This window comes from Cavia porcellus, unplaced genomic scaffold (genome assembly GCF_034190915.1).
Source record: "Cavia porcellus strain 051 isolate PalLab524CR breed Dunkin Hartley unplaced genomic scaffold, mCavPor4.1 scaffold_8, whole genome shotgun sequence".
Classification (NCBI taxonomy): domain Eukaryota; kingdom Metazoa; phylum Chordata; class Mammalia; order Rodentia; family Caviidae; genus Cavia; species Cavia porcellus.
Genome location: NW_026947491.1, coordinates 36,215,097 through 36,227,756, shown reverse-complemented (window position 1 = coordinate 36,227,756; position 12,660 = coordinate 36,215,097). Strand labels below are relative to the sequence as shown.

The window sequence follows — 12,660 nt, the reverse complement described above, 5'->3', positions numbered from 1 at the left end:
ATAGAAACTAACAATAGAATAGCTTTCAACAATAAGAACAAAACTGAGGTAAAGACCATCTATTCCAACTTTATGTATTTTTTAAAAATAATGAATGGATGTTGGACTTTGTCAAATGTTTGTTAATCATATATTGAGATGGTTATGATTTTTGCCTTCGGCTTTGTTGGTATGGTATATTACATTTATTGATTTGTGGATGTTGAGCCATTCCAGCATCCCTGGGATGAATCCTTCTTGGTCATGGTGTACAGTCTTCTTGATGATTTTCTGCATTCTGTTTGTGAGCATCTTATTTAGGATTTTTGCATCTATGTTTATTAGGGAGATAGGTCTTTTCTGGTTGGATCATTCTCTGGTTTAAGTATCAGGATAATGTTTGCTTCCAGCAATGATTTTGTTTCCCTTTCAATTTTTTAAAAGTAAAAGTAAATTAATAGTATTAGAAAATGGTTAAAGATAAAAATTAAGAAAGAGAAGAAAAAAGAAAGAGACAAAACTACAGTAATACAAGACAGATAAGTGGAAGATAGGAAAATACTTAAGAGAAAAGATAAAAAGAGATGAGAGAAAAAATGCAAAAAGGGAAAAAATTCCAAATCCACAAAAAGCCAATGAAAGAAAGAAATCATAATTATATTAAAATATTATCATAAAGAAAGAAATCATATTTTTAAAATGTGTGGAACAGTTCTGAGGTTCTGAATGAGTTGCTTTTGGTGGAGGGATCTGCAGTCTTGGAATTCAGCCAGTGACAATTGTCTCTGCTTATCTTTGGGGCCTGTGGGTTTGTAAATTGCCATCCCTGTACCAAAGGCCACTCTTTCTACTCATCCCAGATTGTGGTAACTGTCCGAGCCAAAGTGTGTCCTTGCTTGCATTAGATGGGAGAAGCAATCAGTTTTTTGGTCTCCTATAGATGTAGGCCACAAGATTGGACTTTAAGCAGACTATTGATCTTTATGTGGATACTTGCTAGGTGTGATTTCTCCTTTCTGGTCCAAGCATTGTCCTGGTTCAAAATTCTGTATGATTTTACACGTATAATTAAAAAAATAAATTTATCAAAACAGAGTAAAATGGTCATTCATTGCCTAGATAATGCAAAAAATGGGAAGATAGGGACCAAAGGTAAAAAGTTTCACTCATATGGGATGGATGAGTTCTGGAGGTCTAAACTATAGCATGATATGTATAGTTACTATTAGTGTATTTTATACTTGAAATTTGATTAGAGTAGATATTAAATTTTCTCAACATGTATTTAAAAATGGAAGCTCTGATATGATATTTGTTTAATTGTGGTAATCATTTCACTATATAGATGTATATTTGCCAATATATATATGATTATATATATATATATATTTCACTATCAAAACATCATTTTATGCTCCTTAAAAATATGCACTCTTATTTGACCAAAGAAAGAAAATTCTAATCTGACCTTAGTTTCAGTAAACACCCATAGGTAAAATTATACAAAGTACATTGTTAGTTTATTTTAGAAACAAGTCTGTCTCTTTTCCACTGGTCCTTCTTTCTCTTTCTCCATTTTTCTGTCCTTCTCTTTCTCTCTGCTTAACTATGTATATGGGGAATAGATAGCACATTGTTCAAATCCATAGAAATTGTTACTATATCTACATATGAAGCCATAACTCCATCCTAGTGGTCCCATGACTAAAACTGAATATTTTGTTTTTTTCTTTTATTTTAAAGAGGGGAAAGAAAAAACAAACAAACAAAAACCAGACAAGAAAAGCAAGAAATGAAAGAGACAAGAAAAACAATAAAAACCCCAAAGCAATAGCAATATAGGCTTTCAAAACAAGATAATAGGAATTTAACAATGGTTGTTCATAGTAAAACTGAGTATTTTGATATTATTGCTTCCGAGTTGCTTCATTATTTATTAATAATCACTTTAAAACACCACTGGCTATTTTTTCAGGTGATTTTTTCAGGCTCTGCATAAAATAAAAATAGCATTGAATAAATTTTAGGTTTAAATTCAAGTATTCTCCATTTAAAAAGACCCAATGCAGTATGGGCATGTTGATAAGGTTTCTGTAGAACTTGGTGTTTGCTTTCCAAAGCTCTCCTTATTAGCCTGTTTTCCCCCTGAAGAAGCCATTCTAATGGTCTTTGCCCTGCTTTGAAGAGAAATTCAGTTTATGTTAGTCTTTGTCCATAAAAGAACGATCACTGATAATTGTCTAAGAAACAGAGAGTGGTGGGCAGGATTGTGTATATTAAGAATAACTTGATTAGTAATTGATATTTTGTGTCTCATTTTGGGATACTTAGAATGAGAAAACCTAAACTCATAAAATCACGATAAAGTTGTTATATGACTCTAAAGTCTACTGATTGTCAGATTAACAGTGATAAGTATTAAGAGCCTAATAGCCAGCTATGTGACAGGAGCAACTAACAAACTTTAATTTTTGAAGACTTGTTCTTCTGAGTTGAAAGTCTGTTTTTTAACACTATATTTTATTTTTATATTTGATTGTTAATGGGGCTTCGTTGATAGTTGCTTAATATATCTGAATTAATTTAGTCTGACCATATTAATGGTAATAAAAATGAAGCAAATTTATTCTTTTATGTTTTTTAACTTAATTTTCTGGCCAGCCCCAGAATTGAATATTGCAGTAATAATCAGGGAACTCAGATGTCCCTTGAAACATTATATAATGATCAAGATGAAAGGAGAAGGCGGAAATGTTAATTTCACAAATTGGGAAACACAAATGAGTAAAATGACCTTTCTCAGAATCACTATTGTTAGTTATTTAAGGAACTAAAATTCTTATCTTGTATAGTTGCTTTTTTATGAATCTCTCACTGGAATCAGTTCATGACTGGTAGTTTACCCTGCATAAAGCTCACAGTGATTAGGAAGCAGTGAAATACACTGTCATTCTACTGAGAACTTGCTGGGTGTCTTTGGGTGAACATGGGATTATCTCTTATCTTTTTTATTTAACTCACTGAAAAATGAAGTAGTAGTATTTCAGAGCTTCATGAGAGCAAAATGTAATGTGAATTCAAAGGGGAAAATGTGACAATTTTTTAAAAATGTTGTATAATATCACATGTACATCATTGTGTGTGTGTGTGTGTGTGTGTGTGTGTGTGTGTGTGTGTGTGTGTGTGTGTGCAGGTTATAGTTTCAGTCCCTGCTGTGCCCCTAGTTTAATGTTTCTTTGGTTTATCCTTTTATCCTTCTCTTGTTCCTATGATTACTAAAGAAATGACTTTAGATACCATATTTTGATGACTTCTAAATCTATATTGCCAACTTTGATTTCTTGTAAGATAAGATTCTGAAGTGCTAGCTTCATACTGGGCACTTCCATGTGCCTGTCTCATAACAATTTAACATTACTATTTCTGGAACCGTATGGAAACCATCATGCTCTAACTGCATTTACTTTCACTCAGTCCCTCAAACCATAAACTTTGGATTTGACTGAATTCATTTGTCTCCACTTCTTTTACCTTTTTGCATGTGGTTTATCAGTAACCAAGTACTTTAGGTTCTATTTTCTAATTATCTCCTGAAACTCACTGCTCCCATCTGTTTCACTGCCTCTCAGAGTTCTCAGGCCCACATGAAATCCTTGCTGGACTCAGGCATGATGACTAGTTGAAAAAATCTTTGTAAGGAGAGAAACAGATTTAAATATTATTAGGGAAAAGTAAGAGTTGGTGGCAAAAATGTTATATGTGTGGAGGACTGAGAATTATAATGTGATCATGACTTGTACTGCTTGGGTACTGTCTCTGCAGTGGTGGTGAACCTCTGGCACACATGCCGGTGTTTGTATCCTTGAAAGCTCTGAAAGGGCTTTCAGGTTTGCCATCACCAATCTAGAGAGGCTCTAGATCTTTACCTATGTCTTTGGGTCCCTGGCCTTGAGCGCCAAGTGAGGAGACCATCCTGAAGTATGAGGACTCAGGTCAAGTTTCCTTCCTTTTGTTGGTCTGCCACCCTCTCTCTCATTCTAATACAAGTGGGAAGCCCAGGAAATCCTCAGGTTTTAAATATTTGTGCAATGAACTTGATTAATTAGAATTGAAAGAAAGAGTAGTATCTTTCTTATCACTGCAGTCTGTGTTAAACAGGTCTTCTAGTAACCATGTTCATGCTGTAGATCTTCTTTCTGTATGTCATTCTGTTCCCATAAATGACACAGCAAAGCAGCAAGATAAAGACCTGGGAAGGGAGGTTGAATGCACTAAGTGGTCCTGCCTTGAGCTATGTCCTTATTTGAATGAATAAACTGCACGTTGAAACTGAGTGGAGGGAGGGGAGGACCTCACTTAGCATCCTGATGGGATGCAGGACAGTTGTATTCTGCAGGTTCCCTAAGCAGCTCCATGAAGATCATTAGGCTCCTTGGTGTTTACCTGGCCCTTCCCTCAGGGACAGCCTGACAAGCAGTGCTCTCTATCACTGATTCCAGTCAAAGTGAAAACTAGCAGTTTGATTGAGCAATGGTAGTTTAGGACTGTCAAAATGATGCTTACAATATGTGAAATATAATATAAATGCAGATGATCTGAATTGCCAAACTTCTCAAGACTTTTCCTGTTTTCCTTCCTTTTCTTCAGATAATCTTCCATATGACCACCAGAGAAAATTATCCCAAATACAGGTTGTTCTGTTTTTTAAATGATTTTCCTTTACTTATAGTTTTATTCATTGTGTTTTCTACCATAGTGATTTACAATTTTCTTCATGATACTCATTAGAAACTAGCCTCTTAAACCCTTCTTCAATTTTAAGGCTAACCTTTATGTGATATTTAATCTAAAAAATAAAATCAAATTGAAAAACAACAATAACAAAAATATACATTAACTTCACAAATCTGACTTCAAAAGCAATAGAGAATAATATGGAGATTTAATGCAGGTTCTTCTATGCATATCAAGCAATAAAATTACCTAAAATCTTTTGCTTTCTAAAGTTCTACCTTGTAAGAGAGCTGACACACATTTCTAAATTCTTTTTCTCTTGTGAATAGACCAACCACTCAAGCCATCCTTACCACAACTTCTGGTCTCTCTGTGGGTCTGACCATCATTTATATATTCAGTGTGGTCCTTCTTTGCTTCTCTGATTTGCATCCTCATGTGTCATCCTGCTTGGCCAGGCAAAGGATGCTGCTCAAGTTGTACCTGCCTGAAAAGAAGAGAACCCTAATACATATTTATAATTTAATTTCATTTGCTTTTATCTACCAAATTAAAACCAAGTAATGAAGAAGATTCTGTATAAATTAGTGGATTAAAGCTCACACTAGATGCAATCATTCTCAGAGAATTACATTTTGTATGCTTTCTTGAGGAAGTAGGAAGTTTTGAAGCTAGGGGGAATTGTGTGGAATCTTCTCCATAGCTATTTTATATCTGGTGGAAACTGAGGAGAAGCTATTATGTTAACCATAGTAGGATTTGTAGATTATTGTTACACCTTTAACTTGTAAATATGGAGGTAATATTTGGATGTTTCTTTATGCTACACGAAAGTTTCTTTTTCCTAAAAGTTTGAACAAAAACTGTGGGCGTGAGTTCATTGCTGATACTGGCTTCTTCATACCTTTGTATCCATGGTAATGAACACAGATAGGGTGATTACATTTTTGTTTTGTACATTTGTGGGCATTGAAAAGTGGAGAATTTGGATGAATTGTATAGCCATACTTTCAATAAGGCTGTGATTCTCTGCTGGATTTTTGCTACATGGATTGCCAGAGTGTTTGGAAATGTGTGGGAATACTTTGGGCTTTTACAATGCCTGAAGATTGGGTGCCACTAGCATTCTTTGGTGTGGTAGGGGACAGAATGCTGACTGTTCTGTAATGCACAGGACAGTCCTGAACAAGAAAGGAAAACTATTGAAAACTGCTTATCTAGTCTGATGTGTGGAAAATTAGAGGATAATTTTTTTAATCAGTACACAAGCCTCATTGTTCATTCCTATTAACTTTTTGGACATGCTATGAATAAGAAAACCTTGTGCTTAAAATTAATGAGTTGTTCGAATGACAGGATTTTCTTACCCACCTACTCTATTTCTATCCCTGTTTCTTCCATATCTTCTGAGATCTCTGACTTCTTAGGTTGCATTGGAAGAATAAATGATATGAAAGCACAGAGTAAAATTTCTCATTGCCTAGGCAAACTTTCCTTGGTTAGACTTTCTCTCAGCCTGGAAAGAAGGGATTGGGAATTAAGGACTATGCATTTCTTTAAAAAAACATATGGTGAAGTAATTTGATCGTAGTGCTTCATCCAGCTGGGGTTTAGCTCAGTGCTGTAAGCCTCTGCCTCTCAAGTGCTAGGTTGTGAGTTTGATCCCCAGTACCAAAAAACAAACGAACAAAAAGTTTCATCTACTTTATAGAAGGTTGAAATTGACTAATTTCAACTGATTTTTTTTAACCTATACCAAGTATTATGCTAAAGACATCAATGTGGAGAGTGACACAGAGATTTAAATTTACTTTTCTGTCAGGAAGTGTGAAAACGCTAAATGGTTATAGTGGTCCTTTAAGCCCTATTGTGGGAAGTTCATCTTTCTGCTCATTATTGATAGTGATATGACTATAGTTTCTGTTGTAGTTAGGGGTTATGCAGAGAACAATTAGAATCAGGGCATGGAGTTTATAATATTATTTTTATAATGGTCACCAGGAGTTAACACAAGAAAATGCAGGAAATCTCTCTGCAACAACAAAAACATAAAAATAGTCAAGGGCCTAAATCCCACAGCAATGTCCCACATGAGTCCAGATGAAAACTTAGAGCTCATGACAATGCCTCCCATGAGTCCAACTGGAGGTCCAGAGCCCACAAGGAGGACTCACGCCAGTCTCTTTTACTGATCTGTGCTGGAAAGGCCCAAAGGTCAGTGGTGGAAGCCAGAAAGTCTATGCCAGTGGGGTGAAGGAGCTGTGCTGGTGGGATGAGGGTTCTATGCTGGAGCCGCAAAATCACACTCACAACAAGACTAAGGCTGTCCTGAAAAGCACCACAGCCATCCTCAGCGACACAGAGGTCCCGAGCTCCTCTGATGACAAGCACAGTCAGGTACATGCCAGGAAGCTAGTGCTATGAGTTTATCCTGGAGACCAAGCAGCACACATCTTCTCCTCTTGGAGCCAGGAAGCAATGCTCGATGTGAGGACCAAAGCTTCTCCAGGAGAATCTAACGGCTCAAACAGCAACTCGTAGGAGAGTCCACGATGCCTCAATGCAGTAACGCAGTAATGCCTCAACACCCTGCTTCTCCTACTCCACCTATTTATGCTGGCAACTTTCCTCAGGGGGAGCATCTTCCCTCAGTGCCATGCTGATGTAATCCATGCTGATGTAGGCGTTAAGTTGATCGCCACTTCTTAATCCATAACAGTTTCTGACGTATAGAAATATGTCAAGAGAAAACTGGAAGTGCACTTCTTCAAATAAGCTGACATTTTGAAAAAGTCTCTTGAAATAAGGCTCCCTTAGTACCAGTCATTCCGCTGGCCTGTGATATAAGTGGTATATTTTAATATTATATATATATATCTTTGAGTTTTTATCGAGTCTAAACTTTGATATTTATCAGTTCTTTGATAAAATTTATTGATAGATGTTGGATTTTTATTGGTATATGTTTGTGTGCACAATATTACACTCTTCATGGGGGGTTGTTACATGTACATACCACGTCTTAATTGTCCCTTTCCCTCCTCAGTCCCTCCCTCTGTTGGTCCCCTTCCAATTATCAAAAGATGTCTCCCTGTTTCCTATCATCTAGTTTTTATTTTGCTCTTTAATTTATATTTTGGGTCTCTCAAAGATGTTATATTTAAAATATACTTTATAAAGACAAACTCTAATCTGTTCTAAACAAATATTTATGTATTTTTTTAGATACTCCCAGAAGCATAAAGGCATCCACTGATACAGCTGAAAAGTTTTTCCAGAAGCTGAAAAACAAACATGAATTTACTGTGTTGGTGACCTTGAAACAGATGCACTTAAATTCAGGAGTTATTCTTTCTATTCACCACTTGGATCATAGGTAAGTGCACTGCTGGGGTTTCCTGTGTTTTCACTGCATTGTTAAATGAATATATAAAAGAGAAGTAAGCAAAGGAAGCTATGATATATTTAGTGTGGATTTTAAGCAGAGTGGTTTGCTGTGTTGTGTAACATCACAGACAAATTATTGAGATCTGCATAAAAATAGAGGAAACTCTATCACTTTTTAGGCTGCTATGAGCTCATTCAAGTCACCATTCCTGAAATAAATTTGTTAATTTCTATATTCCTTAAAAGGTATCTTTGTCAGTGTTAAGGCTAAACTTACTGCTTTTTAATTTGAATCAGTGCCCAGAAAAGTACTGTGTTCTCTTCCTTTGTGAAATTGTTGGGTTTAGAGTTTAATAGTCTTATAATTTTAACCACAGACAGATAACTTCTTTTCTACCTTACAGACTGTAGCAGTTACAGCTATATTTCTGGATATGTGTTGAATAAAATTGCTTTCTAGTATCTTCCACCTTCCCTCATATGTAGAAACATCATTAAGAAAGCTGTTGACTGTAAGGGTGAGAAGGAGGGTGGAGAAAGGAAGAATCCATTCATATATATGATTGCAACTAAACAATACCATGCACCTTAAAGTGGTTCTTTCCTGCTGAAATAACCACAGTTGTATTTGTGGACCCTGGGCAAGTAATATAGCCTCTGTGACTTTCTAAATTGAGATAATAATAGTATCTACTTAATAGGTTGTTGTGAAGAAGCATAAAGAATTTTTATATCTAATATGTTGTACATGTATTACAGCTTTAATGATCCTGGTCAAGTGTGAGTAGAAACCTTCGTATTTGTTCTTAAAATGTGATATAGACTGGGCCTTGCAAATCATTGCTAATGTCTAAAGGCAAACACAAGCAAATGTATAAGAAGAGCAAACTATAGCAAGTCTGAAGGATGAAGGTCCTGTTTGCCTTGCTTTCTGGGCCTTGGGGTCCCATTTTCCCCGGCCCATCACTTAGCTTCCATTCTTTGCACTTCCTGGCCTGTGTTTGAAGGAAGGGTGTCATCCTGCTGAGTGGCTCAAAACTGAGGCAGAGTGAGGAAGGGAATGAAGTTCGACTTCCAAAGGATTACTGGGCTTTCCTCTGTTAAGGGATAGAGCTCCTCTTTAGGTAATTGAGACCAGGGGCAGCATTGGGCCTCTGTTCATGTTAGTTGTGTTCTTAGGTAACACGAGTCACATATAATAAACCAAGATTGTTTCTGTTGCAGAGCAACTGGATTTATTGCTGATTATCTTTGCTTACTAAGAAAATCTCTTTATTTTGCACACTAGATTTTTCCTCCCTGTAATTTTCTTTCATTGTCTTTTTGTGCAGACAAGGAACTCACTCAGCTTTTACAAGATGACATTATTTTCACGTGTGATGGCTACTGCTGCTTCTTTTTGTTTTTACCCATTTTGTTTCTGTAGTAACTCCACCTGCTCTTTTTGAGGCTTGCTGGTCAGACTTCATTTGTTTGTTGCCCTCATTTATTTGGGTTCCAGATGGTCAGTATTCTGTTGGTCCCCAGAAGAACAGAGTAACTGTATACATGTCTGACCAGCACAGACCTCTTATAATTGGCATCTACTTTCCAACTATATTTACTAAAATAGTTTGAAAATTTTCTTAGCATTTTTAGCTTTGTAAAGATATAGACAGGTGAAGTACTACCTAACTTCATCAAATGATTTGCTCTCAGGAACATCCTTTCTTAGTCTTACTATGCAGTAGATTTATTACTGTTATATGTAAGGCTTTGTATCCTCTCACTTTAATTAAAATAATTTCAAAATTATGGCAGTATGTTTTCATTATACAAAATTTGTTAAATGACAAGTGTAATGAAATAGAAAAACTTATATAAACCTCATAACCAAAAAGAAACCAATGAAATTCTGTTATATTTTAATACAATCATTTTGTCTATGGGTGTAAATTTACCATGTGTTGTTTGATCAGTTCCTTATTTTTAACTCAATTTTTGTATTTAAGGAATAATACTACAGTGAGGTGAATACAATTATGCATAGATCTTTGTGCTTCGTTCTCACACTTTCTAGTTATGTCTATAATTTATTTTACTTATTCTCCTTACCTTTGTAGCTTCCATAAATTTAATAAAATTTGGCTGAACAAATACCACATTGAGATATAATACATATTTCCATTACATAAAAAAAGAATTTAGTTTCACTTTCTGAGTAAGCTAACAATCCCGTTAAAGACTTGCCATGTGTCAGGCACAGTGCTGCATTAGTTTATTTTATCATTAGTATTCAGAAGTGGTTAACAGTGTAGACTCTGTATTCTAGTGATAGCTTTACCACTTATTGGCTTTGTGATGTTATGCAAATTGCTTCACTTTTTTTGTACCTCAGGTTCCTCATTTACAAATCCACATACACACTTGAAAATATTAGAGAAAAAAAAATCTACAGATGGTCCATGGACACACAAGGTCAACACTCTCATTCTTTTATTAAGACTCAGATGAGAAAAACAAGACTCAGAAGTGTTATATTGTTGGAAAGGCATTTACACGAGTTAAGTGGGATGAGGCTTAAACTCAGGTTTCATGGTAATAGAGCCAGCCTGTTGAGCCTAGGTACTGTGCCATCTCAATGCCTATGGAGATCTTTGGGCTGGTTCTCTTCTATTTTTTTCACTGCAACACCTAGCTAATTAGTGACAGAGTCAGGGGCCAAATCCACTTCATCTGTTTTTGAGTCTACTGTTTTTACCATTGTATCTCTGAGCCTCCTATCACCTGATAGACCCTGCATTATGACTCATATTGTTTGTTTCTTTTTTGGTGGTGGTAGGGACCAGAGATTGAACTCAAGAACTCATGCTTGCCAAGCAGGCGCTTGTGCCACTCAGCTGACCTCTAACCATGTTTGCTTCTTGTTGTTACTGTTTATCTTTACTTAGCTCTTTAAAAGATTCATTATTTCCAGGAATTTTTTTTTGTTTGTTCTCTACTCTGTTTCACACAAAAATAAAGTGTTGTATTAGTCAGTTTCCCATTGCCAAGATAAAATACCTGACACCCACACTTTGCAAGAGGAGAATTATAATTTGGCTCATACTTTGTGTCAGGGTTTTAGTTTGTAGTCGAGTGGGTACACGGCAGAAGTCGCATATTGCCATGGTTCAGGGAAGCTGCGCTATACATGGTGATAGAGAAAGTGGGTCCTAGTGCCAAGAATACATACAGCCCACTAGTGGATCCACCCCTCCAAACATGCCTCACCTTTTACCAGCCTAGGACTCAATGGATTAATCCACTCATGAGGATAGTTCCCTTTCACCTAATTGCTTTCCAAAATCCCTCCACTAAATATATGAGACTTTTGGAGGATATTTTAATCCCAAAGCATAAAAAGTGGTTTACAGAGAGATCTATGGGACAAGATAGCATGCATCTAGGTGCAAAAGACTTTTAAACAGTAGTGCATCTCTTAGAGACCTTCACTGCAGTAATGTTTGGTGCAGTCCTGTGCAATCATGTTTTCCTGCTCAGTATGCCAGTAGTCTCTTGTGTATGAAACCTTGGTATTCCACTAAAAGGCTTTTCTCTGTGTAACTCAGTCACCTCAACTGGCAGTGATTAGCGCAGGTCCACTGGTAAGGTTTTTTTTTTTTTTTTTTTTTTTCTTAATAGTTCATGATACTTAGAGGTCTTCTGCGTGCCCTGCCAATGGATAATCATTTTTCTGATTTTTCATTAGAGGTTGCATGAAGATGTGCTCAGGGTCTTCTTTTGAGCTCATGTTCTTGCCTGCAGTAGAAAGCTCAAGAGCAAGAACGTGTGAATTTAGACTCTGTGAGTGAGATTACAAAGTGTCTGCAGAGAATAAACACTAAATAAACATCAACGTTATTACTAGAGGTGATGTGAGCTATCGCTCTCCTCCTTATTCCAGCTCTTGACTCTAGTCTTTTCTCCACAAGACGAATTGCAGTGAGTTCCTGGCTCTCATGAAACCTGTTCTCAAATCTAATAAGGAGAAGAGTGGGACTGTCACCTCTCTTTATCAGCTTGTTCAAATCCTCCTCATATTTCAAAATTCTGCTCCTATTTCTGTGATTATGTTACTGATATTTCTAGTTTACATTACATTTCTTTCATTAGTTCCCAATGCATTTATAAAATGCATGTCATTCCTTTTGGCTTCTAATATAAGATATATTATTATATTTAAATGTTTCATCTGTATGCATACATAGTAATTGCATGTTCAGATATGAAAAACATCACCTACTTCTTTCAATCACAATTACTAAGTAAGGTAACAAATACTTAATGAAATATTTTAAAATTTAAAGTTTTAGGGGACAGGGATTTAGCTCAGCAATGTAAGCACCTGCCTGGCAAGCATAAGGTCATGAGTTCAATCCCAAGTACTCCCCCTACTCATTTTTTGAATGAGTAATATATCCCATGATTCAAACTTTAGAAGGCACAGAAGGTTATGAAGAGAAAAAACTCTCCTTCCATCCTTGTTCCTTGCTATTCAGGGTCTATTCCTAGGGGAGACCATTATTATCATTGAAGACA

At 36.1% G+C, this 12,660-nt stretch overlaps 1 protein-coding gene across 2 annotated transcripts in view; it reads left to right on the top strand.

Annotated features, from left to right (window-relative positions):
- Nucleotides 1-12,660, top strand: part of Nell2 (neural EGFL like 2) — a 360,145-nt gene that overhangs the window by 62,286 nt on the left and 285,199 nt on the right. For both annotated transcript variants that reach the window (XM_003476087.5, XM_063254597.1), the window contains exon 3: nt 7,939-8,089. In XM_003476087.5, coding sequence (XP_003476135.2) covers nt 7,939-8,089 — 151 coding nt within the window. The remainder of the gene's footprint in view (nt 1-7,938; nt 8,090-12,660) is intronic.